This window comes from Thermobia domestica, chromosome 1 (assembly GCF_964235325.1).
Source record: "Thermobia domestica chromosome 1, izTheDome1.hap1.1, whole genome shotgun sequence".
Classification (NCBI taxonomy): Eukaryota; Metazoa; Arthropoda; class Insecta; order Zygentoma; family Lepismatidae; genus Thermobia; species Thermobia domestica.
The window spans coordinates 302062774-302080085 of record NC_137454.1 but is presented as its reverse complement, the minus strand read 5'-3'; the positions used below and the strand labels follow the sequence as shown (position 1 = coordinate 302080085).

The window sequence follows — 17312 nt, the reverse complement described above, 5'->3', positions numbered from 1 at the left end:
GCTTCAGCAATTATTATAACAAAAAAGCAGTGGATATATAATGCAAAACACTATATTTCTTGTTTCTCAACTAATATCGATCGTTTTCGATTATTTTTACACATCAACCCACTACCAATTTCCCATATATAGAAAGTGCTTCCTCCCCATAAAAGAGAATATTAAAAAATGCTAGGAAACGTTCTATTTATTTTAATACAGATTTGTACTACCTAAATTGAACGGTTTATGAGATATTCAATTTTTCGCAAAAATTCGGGACACCCCCTTAGTATATATAATAAAAGCGTATAACATCCCAGTTGGAATTGGGTCCTAACTATATACCAAAAGTCATTTCATTTAGCCTTGCTATTTGGCCGTGATGATCAGGCACACGAAGTTACATTCAATTATTTTATATAATAATTCATGTATTACACATGATTCAAAAATGTATTTTTTTTTTCAGTAGTTAGCTCCTCTAAAAACTCACGGCTGTATTTCGAAAGCCAGGTTCTATTGCTAGCTATTATTACAATTACAAATATCAATATCCATCAATATCCAAGTTCTTTTTTCACTTAGACATGCTCAGCCAAGTAAACAGAAACAAATGAAAAAGGAAGAAAAAAAAGAAGCCTTGAAAGTAAAACATAGACAAATTGATCAGTTTTCAAAAGATGCTGTCTACAATGCACTGAGCAGACTGGGTCGATGGGTGCGAGTGAGTCGGTGGTTCAGAGTGGGTGGTGGGTCGTAGTGGGTCACGTCCTGTTGACTCACTGACCCACTCCATCTCTGACATTAATATAGTATTTTTCTTGCTAAATGTTATATTTGTATTTCTTTCACGATAGTGTTTTAGCTCAGATGATGCAACAAAGAAAAAAAAAAGTATCTCTTCAGTCATAAATGGGACGGTGTGTCGTAACTGGAGCAATATTTAAGGCCTGTTAAACACAACAAATCGGAATTTAGAATAAGGAGCGGCAAGCAGCTCTTCTAATGTTATATTTTCACATTCTTTATACATCCTTTGTTAACCGTGTATAGAATGAACTGGAAAATTGTGAGTACTAACCTGGGAAAGATAGGTAATTAATTGATTCCAACCAAATGAGTAGGAACCCTGACCTCATACGAGTATATTGTCTGGGATTAGTGTCCCGGTTTTCCGTTTACAAAATCTGGTAACCCTACACATACATATGAGAAACTCACTTTCCGCGTTGCCGTAGTTGGGTAATTCAAACAAAATCTGAATTTCCCTTGCTGAGAATTTATGTAAATAGCAAGCCGCTATATTTGTGGTACCTCAGCCATTTTATTTCATTCTTCATTATATACTGAAGTGATGTGGAAAAAATAACAGAAAAACCGAAGTAAACAGAAAATCCAAATACAAGAAAAGAAACAAGAATACATAACGCCTTGCCACTCACTCACTGTAGCTAGATTGAAGAAACCTATCAGCAAGCCGGCTATGTGTGCATCCACGCATAAGTAAGCATTGACACCGAGAAAGCCGGAGCCGACACCGACATTGTCGGCGGTTTGGCCGACTGCATTTGCCGGTCCCGGGAGTTCCACGGCTTTTTTGCCGGGTCGGAAAGCGTGTGCAAGCTACAATTTGATTACATTGCCGCCGATTCTATCACCGGCATTGTCGGAACCGGATCCGTCATTGCCGCGGACGTGTGCAAACGCTGTTAGTTTCTTTATCATTTACTCTTAATGCATTTTTTCTTATACCTTAAGCTCGGAACAGTCAACACAAATAAACCCATTAACTAGAATGTTTTACTCGATCAATGCTGGGGTGTATACCTACTTTTGGGCCACCCTGTATTTTTTTTTTCAATAGTAATCTTCTGTAGTTTTCTACGCGTGATCAGAATGAGGTTCTGTAAGTCTTTTCGGCAGTTTCTTTAGTCTTGCAAGGGTTACTAGAAGAAGTTCCTCACGTTATTTCTTGCAATTCGCAAATACGACAGAAAACTTTTTTTCTTCTGAACTCAAACCACATTTAACATCACAGAAGAAATTAAACATCGATATAAGACATGGTTTGCGTTGCTAACTGGAAAACGAAATGTCGGCACCTCCTCTCATATTGTCTGCAATATAGGCCTTGCTTAATCAAACTAGCAACAAGATCTCCAGCCCTACCGGTAAAATACCGGCCAACTGGCAAACTTAGACATGACAATTAATTATTGAGTTGGACATGTCCCACTCCACCCCCTCTAACGATGTTTGTGGTTAATATCACTAACCGAAAGTATAATCTGCTCGGTACTAGTATCATACTTTAATATTTTAAAAAGACTCATTCATATTGGCCTGTTAAATCAGAATCATAATTACTAATAGAATAAGTTTCTCTACTACAATCCATGCATTAACAACTAGACTTGTATTTACCCATTGCCGCAGAAGATATCCGGAGTTAACTACCATAGTGAACGAAGCTGCGAAATATTTGGTAATTATGTATTTGACTAACGTGCTGATTAAGAACAGAATAAAGCTGCCTGTATCTAGTGAGGGTATCCCTTCTTTTCCATAAAATGGGTCGATAATAATTCAAAAATCTTGGCTTTATTTGGAACTTTCAAGTTTTACTATCGATAATTAATCCGGGTCAACTTTACAATTCCCACTCCAGCTGATATACTCACTCAAAACGAGAAAATACACTTTCTTGATTTTAAGAAAATGGATCAAAACCTCCCTAAACTTAAGCTAACCCGTTCCTACCCCTACTCTACTTATAGCTATCTTACTCTATTCTATCCTACCCTGCGGTGGGAGCTCATCTGGTTCGGATTCCAAATTAATCAGTAGGCCCACGTCTCAAATAGTCTCGCTGCTGAACGGGACGTTAAACTCAGAATCAACTCAACTCTTCCCAACCCGCTCTACAATACCCTTTTAAAAGCGGCCCTACTTACCAGTGCGCATCTGGAGCGGGTATTGTAAATTTTATCCTTTAATCCTCTGGTATACACGTTTTCTGGAAATTACAGGCATTCAGGCTACTTTGTGTGTGTGTGTGTGTGTGTGTGTATAGTTCATACCATGCTACTCTTATACAAGATTACATATGATGTACGTTATTTATCTTATCATTACATAAAATGTAGCTTGCATAAGTAACTTACTGAGGCATTAGTTCTCGTCTGAAAGTAAGATTTTACATGTAAATTTTCAGGTGTACTTTTATGGGGTACATGAGAAAATGAGTATAAAATAGTATCTACCGGCTCAGAACCTCTGCACAATTTTGGAAAGCTATATTTATCCTTGAAACAAAGTTACACGCATGGAACTAGGCATATTATTATTACTCTACCAAGGTACGATATTCCTAACATATATGAGTCCACAATCACATTAATGTTAGCTGATTAAGAATCATCTATTATCAAAGAATTATCCTAAATTCATCGCATATATCTCATAAGTAGAGACACGATTTTTTGGTGACACGCGAAATGTATTAGTTTTATACAGGGTTGGCTGGCTTAAACCAGTTAGTTTTTTTTCATAAAAACCAACTGGTTTAAACCAAAAAACGAAATATTTTCGTAAAAGTGTAAGTGTTAGTAAAATCTTGATGAACACACATTTGTGAGTCATCACGTTTTACTCCTTATATTATTCGTATTATATTCAGACCTAAATTCCCCATTCATTGCTCAAAGAGATTATACTACAAAAGCAAGATTTTTTAAAAATAAGTTTATGAATGTTTCCTTTGTGATTTTTTATAATTTGTTATTCTTGTTATGCAATTATAATCAAAGAAAAATTTCAAATATTGTTTCATTTTAATAACGTTTACTATTGATAAAATACATCGAAATGCCGTCCCCCCTTTTTTGGGAGGGAGGGGTCATACAAACCAAACGATAGGTATTTATTGAAATCAGAAGTATCTTTGGTATCTATTTATGTATAAATGGGTCAGAGCCAAAGTGGTCTCAAATAATTCGTATCTTGATTCACTTTTCTTACTAATATGCAAATTAAGTCGTTGTATTTCTTTAACTTGGACTAATAAAAGTCGTAGTGAACTAACTTGGACTAAATTAGTTCTTCTGTACTCTGCAGTAGTTTGAAATTGTCCATATGTAATTCTGTGTAATGGTTTCACTTGTACAATTGTTTATCTTTTTGTTCTTCTGAAATGACTCTTTGACAATTATATTAACAAGTATATAAAGATCAATACAATGTATTTTTTATCAGGAGTCCTTCGTGAGTGAGTCGGCAGACGTATCGCATTTGTGGACAATTAAGTCCCGGTTTCGAATTCAAATGGAGCACAATTTTTCTCAGATGTAAGCCAAAAAGCGGTTTGGATTCCGCTTTAAGATTATGTGACCCCTTCCAGCATAACCCGGTTGTTGCATAATAACACCAAGGCGAATCAAACTTGTTTCTGTCCATATGTGATATAAATACATAGAGCAAATTATTTAAACCAAAAAAACCGGTTTTTTGGGGGTTTTTTCAATAAAAACCATGGCTTTTGCCAACCCTGGTTTTATACGAAAATGTTGTGTATCTAAAAATATATATTTTTCCACTATTTGTTAGGCCATACAACGCCCGCGATTAAACACAAAATTCTGTCGAATTAGCGAAATTTGCAACAAGTCTCGATATTCCACGAAATTTACGCAAAAGTGACAATTTTTCGACGCTTTTACGATTTATTCATTACCATTACTAGCAAACTGTGAACACTAAGGTTATTTTTTTCTAATAGTGTCCTCTCTGTGTGTTTGTTTTTTAATGTAAATTATATTTTTATCCAATGAGGATGTTTAGTCTTACTTTTTAAAAACTCAAATATTGTTTAATATAGTCATGCATGAGCTCATGTCATGATGATTGATAATTAAAATGAAATAAAAGGTAACTAACTGTAATTGCCAAAGAAAATAGTGTTCTTATACTGAACTTTTTTCGCCGACTGTAACCCGCTTTACGCATATTTTTATAACGAAATTACGAATTCTTATCTAACACAAAATTGTGTCTTTACTCATAAGCATACAAAAACATAGTAGAATACGAAAATACATAAAGAAAATAACGACGAACACGCCTAGCGCCACATTTAGATAAATACTGTAGAATCCACTTATAAAACTGTCCCTACATCGTTTGGAACCTTCGAACTATGCAATTCTGTTCGAAGAAAAAAGAAAGTTTTAATATTTCACCAACAAGGACAGAGAATAGATACGGTATCATTCTTGTTTATAATGACCACCTACCACAAGTTAGTGGGAATTTTAGCGCATACAGGATGGCATTTAGAAACTTTCCAACTCGTTTTAGGGCTCCAGAACCGAGTACCTTCTTTTTGTGATAAAGGTAGAAAACAACGAGCCGTACAGAGCTTCTCTCTCTCTCCGCTCGCTTAGCTGTATTTTGTGAAGCAAATAACACTGGAGATTTTAGATGTGGTAGATTGGGGGAGAAACTAAAAGATATACCACACGCTTACCGGTGCTTTTCCCTTACTCCCTACGGACGCGCACCCCTTCTCGGGCCCATTAGTCTGCCCTGAACTGGACCGATATGAATCTTGCTCGTACTGACAATCTACCAGTTTATACACACTATCACATTTCTTTGCAACCATATTATCAATCTGTAGGGAATTATTTCGAAAATAACACTTTTGTACATGTTAGGTTTATTTTAAATACGAAAAGTGATGTTTAACATTTCTTTTAAACTTTATGGCGTCTTACACAACTACGAATTATTTAACTCTTGGAAAATCTGTTCTTAACCTACATTTTAATTGTGACGAAAGTTAAATCCTCACGTTCATCAAAATAGCTTTTGAATTTCTCTAACCGAGTAATTTTTTAGAATACTAAAAATTCTAATACGGAAAAATAATATAATATTCGAATTCACATTATTGCCTTGCAACTCCTATTGTAAACTTTGTGCTACAAATTGACACTGAATGACTTTCTGCTCCTGGAAACAAAAGCGCACATATACCCACTTTATTTACACACGAAGTTACCCAGCTATTTCTGCTGACAAGGAAATACACAAGGTCGACATCTACCTTTCGCTCGCTGTGTTGGATATAATTTCTCCGCTTTCTGTAAGAACTTCTCAGCCTTGTCTCTTCTGCCTTCCATTATGAAACGTTCGGCATATTCTATACATCGTTCTGCTTCGTCCTTATTTCCTTCCATCATGACACTAAACACTAATAAACATCACCTGCAATAGTACACCATAAAATTCACGTCTCTTCAATTTCGTCACAACACCGGAAATGACGACTGGGATTTTCAATGTTGATAAGTCACCCAAAATACAGATGTATGGCCATGCCGAACGGTATGGGTATATTTTGCCACTGGGACGAAGCAAACAAAAACGAATACAAGCTACCTGATACGTGACTATTATTTACTGGTATATGTGATAAATATAATATTTAAAACATCAGACCATTACTTTGTTCCTTTTGCATAAACCATGCAATGGCTAAGCGAACACATTCAGGCTACGACGCAACGGTCCAATCAAAGAATGGTACGTTTCATTTGTAAGTTTCATCTCGTGGCTGAGGGGAAAAAATGTAATTGTGGGGAAATCGGGAATGACAGTGCAGAACATGAATAGGTATACCAATGAAATAAAACAGTCTTTTGGATCAAATAAGTAGCGGAACTTTATAAGTAGCAAAGCCTTTGGCCAGTCTCCGTAGTCGAAAATTTGGTCTGCTAAATGACAGTGTTGCCACAATCCTAGTTCTGGAGTGGGCTGAAAAATGGTACCAAATTGAAACAAGAAGGGCCGAATTCATTATTTTATACCAGTGTAATAGATGGCTCTATGACACGAAAACTAAATACTCCCCGCCAACCCTCTTCCAATAAGGAAGTGTTCTTTTTAAAAACATCCGAACAACCATAGAAGTAGACAAAACTTTTCTCGCACGTAGGAAGTATAACCACAGGCCGCAAATTAAAAGGGAAAACAGTTATCTTCTTCGGTATGTATTGTAAGGAAACAAAACGCGCCTCTATTTCAAAGTGACCAATAAAGCAAAACGGTATTATGGCCATATGTGAAAATACATATAAAACGAGGAACAAATCAATCATCTCCGAGTTCATGAGTAAACAGTATGTTATAACAACATATTAAAATATAAGTTATTGCACCTTATTCTCCCTTATTTCACGACCTAAGGAGGATAATAGACTGTAAAAAGAATATAAGGTAAGTAAACTGACATTCGTAAAAAATGTAAAACCAGTCCAAGGTCCTAGAATCTTCCCTGCAAGCCATCACTATACATTATTAACACATTGAACGCCATGCGCGTGCATAGCACAAGCACGGTATTTTCGCCAAGCTGGCCATGCACGTGCTATGGACGTGCAAGCAAATGTTATTATATTGGATTCCTTATTGCATGCCAGAGACGTGCAAGATGATTTTGCAGAATCTGTAGGGATACTTCTGCATGCTGCTACACCCTGGTGGGCAAAAATTGAAGTCCGTTGTAGGCAGGAAGGGAGAACAATAAGGTGATATGGTGTTTCAGCGGAAAGATCATCTTTTGTGAAGTAAGATTTGAAGCTTTCCTGGCGGCGTATATGATAAAGTTCTGCTCGGGCAATCAGCCAGGTAAAAACTGGTGGATAGGCCAACGTTTCGAGAGCTGTCATCGTTCTCATCATCAGGGCAATTATGTAGAGATCAAGGCAAGGCAAGCATACGTCTTTTAGGGCCATATGCATAGTTATTCTGCGGGCTACTTAAGGGCCACGTACGCGACACTTGATAATTTGCGTTGCAGAGTTCTCCCACAGGGTCAAACTAGCCCGCAACCTCCCCGTAAGTCAAGGGAAAGGCTACGGGAGCTTCAAAGCACCCTTTGACAGCCCGTAGCAGTCTGTTTTGTTATAGAAGATGGATATGCTTGGTGCAAAAGATCTATTTTATAATAATTTTGAAGAATTTATTCAACAAGTGGACGAAATATCTAGAAGATATGTAGCATCGAGAATGTTCATTTTGTAATACATCGATTGAGTACAAGGTCTGAAATGCAGCTGACTGTCATTCTAGAGTTCTGATAAATACCAGGTGAGTGTTATGGTTATTTTCTTAATAAATTAATATTTACAATATTGTTTAGGCAGAAACTTACGTTCAATGTTAAACCAATATTACTGTTTATCAATGAAAATAAGTTTGGAATCATATTATTTCTGATTTTTCCCTGGATTAAGTAGACCTATGTGTAAACTTTAAAAGAAAAAATATGTTTATGAAAATGACTACAGTAACATGTCGAACATAAAATATATCAATTAAGAGGTAAATCTATGCCAATAGAAAATATCATAGGTAAAAACAGAAATATCACTTTAAAATCTGTAACCGAGCTAAATAAATATATGTAGAAATGGGAGTGCAGATTAAGAATACGGGGCCAATTTTGAAAATGAAAAGTAAAATATGATAATTCACAAAGGAAGAGAAACATTAAGTGTAAATAGGAAACATGTAAGTCGTCTGTAGAGATGGAAACAGCGTAAAAAATGTAGTTCAATACTATGGAGTCATAATACAAAGCTACCTATATTAAACAAGTACCACAAGTTAGTCCTTAGATTTCACATTTGTTTTCTTTTATGCGCATATCCATCATCACTGACGTCCGTGTTCGATAAGGACGCATGAGCAGGTCGTTCAAGCTCGCTTTGCTCTGATTCGGAGTAGATGTAATGCTAGCTTGTGGTGGCCACGTAGCACAGGTTGGTGCGTGCTTTTGCACTTGTCTTTTTTAATATATAACAAGTTTGCAAGTATACTATAAATATCAGTTTAGTGGGTAGTTAGTGGGTAGGCGCCAAGAAAATAAAAGAGTAGAAAGTATTAGGAGAAAAATAATGAAAGACTTGTAATCAGTGGCGAACCTTGAGGGAAGTTACAACAGTAAAAATTAAATTTTTATCACTTCAAATTAAGATAAGAAAATTTACCCAAAATTTACTAACCATTGTATAGTACACGTAATCAAAACATTAGCAAGTTTGTTAAGTTGAATTAAAACGATGGAACTATAATTTTAACCGATGTGACTTCCTTCTAAAGGCACCATTGCTTATAACTTTTGTTGGCGCCTTTCAACATGTTCCTAGTAGGGTATCGGCATGCGCCAAGAAAAGAGTCGTTTAGAACGCATGATGACACTATTCTCGTGAAGAACTGAGTCACTGTTATATAAATTTAACCCCATATTCTTAATCTGTACGAAAGTAAATGATGTAACGTCACTGTCATATAATCTACCCAATGTGCTGCAAGCTCTTTACATATGTTTATGAGTACCTTAAAGTGTTGATAGCAGAAAGCGCCCGCCTCTGTCCTTCTGCGCCCCCTATGGATGTCTGACTACGTTTTTAGCATCATCCACCCAGTAGGTTAGCTAATAGCCCATCATTCAGGCATACATAATAAAGTAAAAGACTACTAATAAAATAAGGCATTAGAATACGAACTTTAGGTAATGTACACTAAAGATTAGTCGCACCATTTTCGTAATAAAAAAAATGACATTTGGTTGATAGTTCGTTTTTGCAGCTGGAAAAGAAGTGTTTTTTTAAAAAAACTGTATGTAGAACAATGTGTAAACGATGTTTGAAGTAGTGGGTTTTTATTCAATTTAATACATATCAAAGCATATATCAGTAATCACGTAAGTAACTACTTTAAAAGCTAAAGAAAACTGTCCAAACCTAAGTACAACTAATGTAATCCAGTTGGTATGCATTGCTGAGCAAAATGTGTATGCAGTAGCTGTAGACATCGAACTCAAAACATGTTAGTAAGCATACACATAAAGGAAGTTGTTTGCAAGTATCAGGTTGTCTAAAAAATTCGAGCTTTTGTAGGGTAGAATTGAGAGTATGCTAGTTGTGATTAGAAAATATTACGAAATCACATTTACACCAGTTTAGTCAATGCTTTTTGTCATTTCTCCGGTAACACCATAACCCTGTTGCTACAGAGCTTTTGTAGTTTCTGGTTAAAAATTGTGACACATGGTTTCAACAGATTTCTTTTCAAATCTAACTTTAAAACACTGCTCAAGGAGTTTTTACAATAATCGAAAAAACAATAATCTGATAGTGCCATGTCCGTGCTATACGGTGGATACATTCATGCTATACGGTAGCAAGAAAGCTTTCGGCCAGTTGGTGCGTGTTTGGCTTTAGGCTTTCTACGCTTGCTGTATTAACACGTGCTTTCATACAATCTGCCTTTTGTTTTATTTGCATGCGATATTTTAGATCATTCGCAGAGCGTCATATCATCACTGGTCGTTCATTGTCTTATTGGCTTGCTGCCAGCGTAAAACTCTTGAGTCAACCTTGAATGGAACACTGAATCCAAGGTTGCACCCATATAACTTTGTTACTGGAATCCAGCTTGCGGCATGCTTGCACCCTTTCCAATCAAGCCGAATGCAAGCTTACCGATTTTCAATGCAAGCTTACAGTAAGCAGTTTGCAAGTTGTCTCTTCTCTAATGGTCATATATTCTGAACCGAGTTCTCAGTTTCTGACTGATCAAGTATGTAAGCGCTCGAATGATGTTAGCCTGGTTTACCACACTCTTTCTGTTGATAAATTCCGGTCGTTTAATTTAAATTCCTAGGCACACCCCGCACTAATTGTCGACAATTCGGGTCCGAGTCTATCGTTCTGCCCGCCATCATCAGTTCGTGGCGCAAGATACTCTTTCAATTCCATCAAACGCACAGCTTAATCTACCGGGGTGAAGTGTAAGCTTTGCCACAGATTGTAAAACTTCCGGTCTCTTCGACTTCAATCTTTCTTTTATATTGGTGTTATAGATTATCTGCTTTTCATCACTTGTGATCAACTGTATCAGAAATGGCTCGAATTCGTTACGTTTCAGTAAGACTCTCAGATAGAAATTTAATCGTGTATATCTCTTTGAGTCAGATCATATGCCACCACAGCGAGTGGCATTCTGGACATCAGAATTTCTGGAACGAAAGCGACTGATTTGTGTGTTTGCTGTTTTTTTAACGTATCTTGTTCATAAACAACATTAATTTCTTCGCAGGCCTGCACAGCATTTACATTTTTATCGCAATAAAATCGTAATGCAGCTTTGCCGAAAGACACTCATTTTCACGACATGATGCCTAACGTCTGAATGAGAGAATATCGATACATTTTGCATATACTTGCTTCAACTGTCGGCTAACGAATGATGTTAAGCTTTACTCGCTGAGACTCATATAATCTGAGATTTGGGATACTCACGCCATCTTTTGTACAAAAGGCTTACTATTTTTGAACCTGATAGTCAAATTATGCTCCTGTTGCATCAGGACTTGAGATTCATAACAGCAAACTGTTATAGGTCTTCTCTTGCATGTTTTATCAATGCATTTTCTACTACTATACCGCTCACTAAAACGTTTTTTTTGGGAGGAAATGGGAGTGCCCCGAGAAAACCCACGGATACGATGTTCTCCACTTGGTCGGGGATGGAACCAAGGACCCTACGCACCAGAGGTAAGTGTTCTACCGCTATGCCTTCGTGCCCCCTATAGCCATGTTCTAGTGAGCAGTGTAGTAGTAGAATAAAGATTGATAAATAGCTCCGGGAATGCCTGAAATACATTGCTGAATAAATCTCAAGTGATGTAATGGAAAGTAGAATCAATTTTCTAATACTTAATTTTTTTGAAAATATGAAATTTTATGTATCATATTACTTTTGCACCCAAAATGTGAATTATATCTTTTTCATTCGTTTCAGGCAGTGGGGAATTTCGGAATGGATATCATGGACAGTGTTGCATGTATCTCACTAAGATGCATGACAGCAGTTTTCCAAAAGAGTACTTTAAAAGAAAGTTGGAAGAGGATTGGATGCGGTGCCCTCTACTCTGTGACTGGGTATCCGTGTAGAACACTCACTCCCATCGTTAACTCCGAGAGAGAGAGAGAGGCTTACAGTGGAGATATAAATAATTTCATCACAAGAGGACAACAAATGTAGCTGAGTGATAATTTGGAATGAGAAAAATAAATTTTCGTGTTTGAAGCAATTGTCTGTATAAGTAGAAACAGCAATTGTAAAGTTTTACATTGTACAAACTTTGCACTTTATAGACTAAAATTGATTTAAGGTAGTCGCAGAGTAAAACAATAAGTTTATTGAAAAAATATTAACGTGTAACAGTTTCGCACTCTATCCAGTTTGGTTTTATAGCAAAATATATTATTGTAAATTAATTGATGGGCTTACTTCTTGGTGGTGGTGATGATAATGATGAGGCCATAGAAATTGAACGTTTTATGTAAAATATGTTTGGATTGTAAAATAAATAAAAATAAATTAGTCTATCGAAATGTATGTAAATGTTATTTTCAATCTTCGAAGTTTAACCTTTTAAATGGCATTATTTTATTTGATTGTATTGCATTTTTAGTATTCTCCCTCTATGCTTCCATCCTGTCGGCTAAGTAAGACGATGAGAAATAAAATATAATAATGAAATAAATGGTCAGAGGCATTACATGATATGCATGTTCTATCCTGCAGTTGCCCCAGCCCGCTTAAACATGTTAGACGGCTTTATTTTATTCATACTACTCTTAGAAGCGTGAAATTCTAAATATATACCACAGGCTATCATTAACTACATACAGAACTCTCTGGAATTGTTCATATAGATATCCATGTAGGCTTTTTTTATATAAATATTTTGAGTTTTGGTTGTATGTCATATGGTGCATTCAGTGTACAAAAGAATCAAGTACTTTGGTTTTTGTTCATTTTAGATGCATTTCACGTTTGAGATATTTCACTGAAGTTCATTTCATTGTTTATAGATTTATATCCAGATATTGTAAATAACTTTTGAATAAAAAAAGTTTTGGTTTTAACTATGTACATAAAAGTACCCACAAACAGTATGTTTTACTTTCTCAGATTTCTGAAGACTTGATTCGTTGTGCTCTGAAAGCCTCATAATATTTGTAAGAGATAACCAAAAAACAATAAATTTATTTGTTCACGAATTATTATCATAATGATTTTTTTTTGTTAGCGCATGTCCATAAGAGAGGTTAAATGATGGCACCAGAAAATTCACTGATTATCTTCTGATATGTTCTGCTGTCTAATTTTCTTGAGTATTATGCATCTACTGTGTACAAATTTATAATATGCATGCATACATACTTAGCTATATAGCGTGAAGACGTCAAGTACGAAAATCACGCACAAGACTCTGCAAGATGTCCAGAAGTATTTTTTTCTATAGTTCAGTTTAGAACAAAGGGAATTTGAGGAACTGATCTCGGGTGTAATCTTAGGAGTAAGCGAGATAACAATGGTAGGCTTATGTGAAAACTAACAAGAGTCTGAGAAACACTCCCATACCCTGTGCTAGATGGTCCCAAGAAGCAGCTTTGAGTCACAATCGCATAGGAATGTATCGCACTGCTTAAAACTGTTTTTACGATATCAGATGATATGCTTAAAATGAAGAAGGGGTCCAGTATTGGAAATTTCCAGGTGAAATCTGTCACTTCACAACAAATGAGTATGCAGAATAGTTACTTTACTCAGGCGACACAGCTGAAAAGTAATAGTGAAGAATTCACGCAGCAAATATGAACACTATGCACAAAGTAATCTTCACAGAAGAAGCAATTGTGGGCTGTCAAGGATGAAGTGCTCTTTATTCTTTTCGGAGGTGTTGTTACAGGCTTACAACCTGAAACTTGTCAAGCTAGAAAGGAACAGCAATATTAAGAGAAATTATATAGGTCATTTGTAACAATAGAAACAGTTCACTGCTTCCAATTGTAGTCAAAACTAGCTTGTAGTGGACACCTTTAACAAATTAGTATTTTTCGAGCACATCTTGTACGCGTATACCCACCACCGCTAACGTGCCTCTTCGCTATGGGCACACACCAGTTGGTGGATAGCACCCTAGTAAAATATATGTAACAGTTCTAAGATATTTGCATCAAATTTTCCCAAGAAAATGTGCTTATAGCTATGAGTTAACTGCTGTATCGCCGGACCAATCTTAGAAAATTTACCAGATGAATTGGAGAATTCAGGTTGGTTTGTGAAGAAAATTAAATGTAAGTCAGGTGAAGGGAATAGTTGAAGTTAAGAAAATACTAGTTGTTTTTGATGTTGTAAATGGCACTATGTGTGGAGGCGGAAGGAACTATTTGGCGGAGAGGTACACTTGTTATTATTTACGGGAGAGGCAGTGTGCAAATGATGCTTACATGGCAAGATTGTCATATATCATGTTTGCGTTTTATCGAATTGTACAAAAATAAGGAGTGTCAGTTGTTGAAATTGTGTGAAAGGCATGGTCTACTAAACAGGTGGACAGTTTATCGTAAGTGTGGAAACGAAACTGCTGAACCTCTAAGCAAACCTAATGTAATCTAACCTAATTTAGTACATTTTGGTACTTTTGGGATGGCGTTTAGTATCTCCCTCAAAGCTATGTGACACATAAGCAATGCAGTTTATGACATATAAAATGTTTTTCCAACCATCCTCGTTTATATGTATACCCACCGCCGCTGACGCGCCTACTCCCTCGAATTATAAAATACAATTCTGGGAATTACTAATAGACGATTTCGTAAAAAAAAAAAAAAACAGCATATATTTGTTTCTACAGTTGCCCCATTGGAAATCTACACCCTCACACGTGTGCTGCCTACATAAATTCACTACTTTTCCTTTAAGATTTATATTTTATGTCAAAATCAAATCAAAAGCAAAAGATACTGTTTCTAATCTGCTGCATTTATTATTTTCTTATTTTCCGTTACTTTTTTATTATTATTTCAACAACTTCATAAAAGTTTCTTGCGTTTATTGTATGTGGCACGCATTTTACCATTGTAGTTGCTGCATGCCATATTTACACTTCCACCGAATAGAATTGAGCTTCGGAGCGTTACCTTCAACTTTTTTTTGACAGAATTTTAGCCTCGCCCGAGGTGTAGCTAGAGAAACCAACCCTCAGTGTTAACCGTACCTGAGGGATCACTTTGGAAGCTTTGTGCAATGCATAGTCAAGGGGAAGGTTGAGGTATCCCACAGGTACGGTTCGTCTAGGGGACCCCTACGGGCTCGACTATGCATATGGCCCTTAACCATCTCATAGGAGATTGAAGGATATTCTAGCTTCTGCTACTTCATCCAGCGTTAAGTATTAATGAATGTATGTGAAAAGTTGATAGAAGTGATGATGGGCGCAACAACTAGTCGAAACACGTCTTAACAAGTTAGCTTCTGTTCTTGGGTCTTCTATTGTGTGTGATGCCGAAGTGGAGCGAAGCCGATGTATAAGATCTTCCATCAGGTAGATGGTCCTGTACGTGGTCCTGTACCAGGCTAGTGTAGAAACTTCTTGTCCTTGTTTTGAGCTTCTGATCTTGATTATCCTCTTCTCGTTTTGAATATCCGTGGAGAGAGCCAAAAAGAGAAGCTTATGGTATTGAGCTCAAAAACATTGGTTGTGTATTGATGTTATTCGCTGGGTGTGTAGTTGTTCTATACTTGCAGGGGTGCCCACAAGGGGGGGGGGGCTATGACGCAAACTGCGCCATTGAAATATTGTGGGGGGGTTAAAATCCATATAAATATGTTTGATGGGGGGGTAAAATTAATCGAAAAGAAGATTTTTTTCATGGAAGAACACCTACGGATAGACAATTGGGGGGGTGCGTCATGGACATAAGGGGGGGGTGGGCACCACTGTATACTTGTATGTGTTTGGAGAAATGATTTTATGTAATGTGAGATGAGTTTACTGTGGTGTTCTGCTGTGGCAAATGGGAATAGATTTTTGTGAGTGATATAGATATTACTATGTGTGGTTGTAAGGATGTTTAGTTGTTTTCAAAATATTTGGCGAGTGGCTTTGGAGATGGCCTGGTGAAGTGTTTTTTGTTTCGGGGGTTCGTTAACTATTACAAGTATTGAAGCTACCCATTTCATGATGGAATTTGTGGCCTGTTCTATTGCTTCTTGGATTTTGTCTTGAAGATCTGAACTTTGAGTGGTCGGTTGTGAATTTGGTTCTGCTGCTTCTTCATCTTCTTGAATTGTGGGAGTCTGGTTGTGAGCCTTGCAAGGGCCGGTTTCTGGAAGTGCTGGGAATTCACTTGGATTTAGGATGTTTGGGATGATCTGTGTAGCGAGGCCTCTTGGGGCAATCACTTCTTCCTGTGCGGTGTCCTATTGTCTTGCAGGTAGCACAGAACCATCTATTAATTGGTCTTCCACAAGGTGAACTGTAAGTTTCGCCGCATCGAAAGCATATTCTGGTCCGATTACAGGCGTGGGTTGGATGGTCGTAATTGTAGCAATTAAAACATGGTGTAGGTCCTGCTGCTGATCTGGATGCCTCTACTCGATGCTTCTTGTAGTTGATAAAGACACCATTAGCAATTAATTTACTAATGGTTTCTACATTGTTGGAGAAAAGTCGTATTAGTGGAAGTGCACCAGCAGAGTTTCGAATTCTTGTTGCAAAAATCAATTTTACTTGCTGTCAGACCTGCTTTAAGCTCTGGAATGGTAATGTCAACATCTACACCTTTTATAACACAGGTATAAGTTTGGCTGCTATTCTTCTTATGTTGTGTGTTCTTAGATTATGGTAGGAGTCCGTCCGCCTTCTTAATGTCTTCAAGTCAAGTCAAGTCATTGTCTGTTTTCCATATAGATAATGGATGGATGTATTAGCTATATGCTACTTTATCCTAGTGAAGTTTTTGTATATGTGTGTGTAACAGTCGTGACAGTTAAAGTGTTATTGTAATATCTGTGATTTTTTATTTTTTTAAATTGCTTTTATTTCGTATTGTGTTATTGTGTTGTGATTATATATGTGTGTGGGCCCAGTTTTAGCTCATTTCCTTCTTGTTGTGGCGGGTCTTGATGCGAATCTTCGTGGTGGGTAGACATTTCTTCTTTCTTTTGGTAGTAGGTCTTCTTTGGGCGTGTTGTTGCCGCATCCTGTGGGGAGCGCCCCCTGCCGAAGTCCAACGCTGAGTACAAAAACGATGGTAGTGTTGTTTGATGATTAATGAGAATTGATTATTATTGTTGAGTTTATTGTTGTGAATGATTGTATTGTTTGCTTCTTTGTTTTTGAGAGTTCTTCATTGTTTAGTTAATGTTCTTCTTTGTTTGTTGCGTGTTCTTCATTGTTTGTG

General features: G+C 36.8%; 1 protein-coding gene across 1 annotated transcript in view; it reads right to left on the bottom strand.

The window, feature by feature from the left end:
• The window catches only part of LOC145661725 (dnaJ homolog subfamily B member 14), a 79895-nt gene extending 73258 nt beyond the window's left edge, over nt 1-6637 (bottom strand). Inside the window, exon 1 of the mRNA XM_081727061.1 lies at nt 6089-6637. Within this exon, the coding sequence (XP_081583187.1) occupies nt 6089-6224 (136 nt within the window). The 5' untranslated portion in view covers nt 6225-6637. The remainder of the gene's footprint in view (nt 1-6088) is intronic.
• Between the last annotated feature and the right edge of the window lie 10675 nt (nt 6638-17312).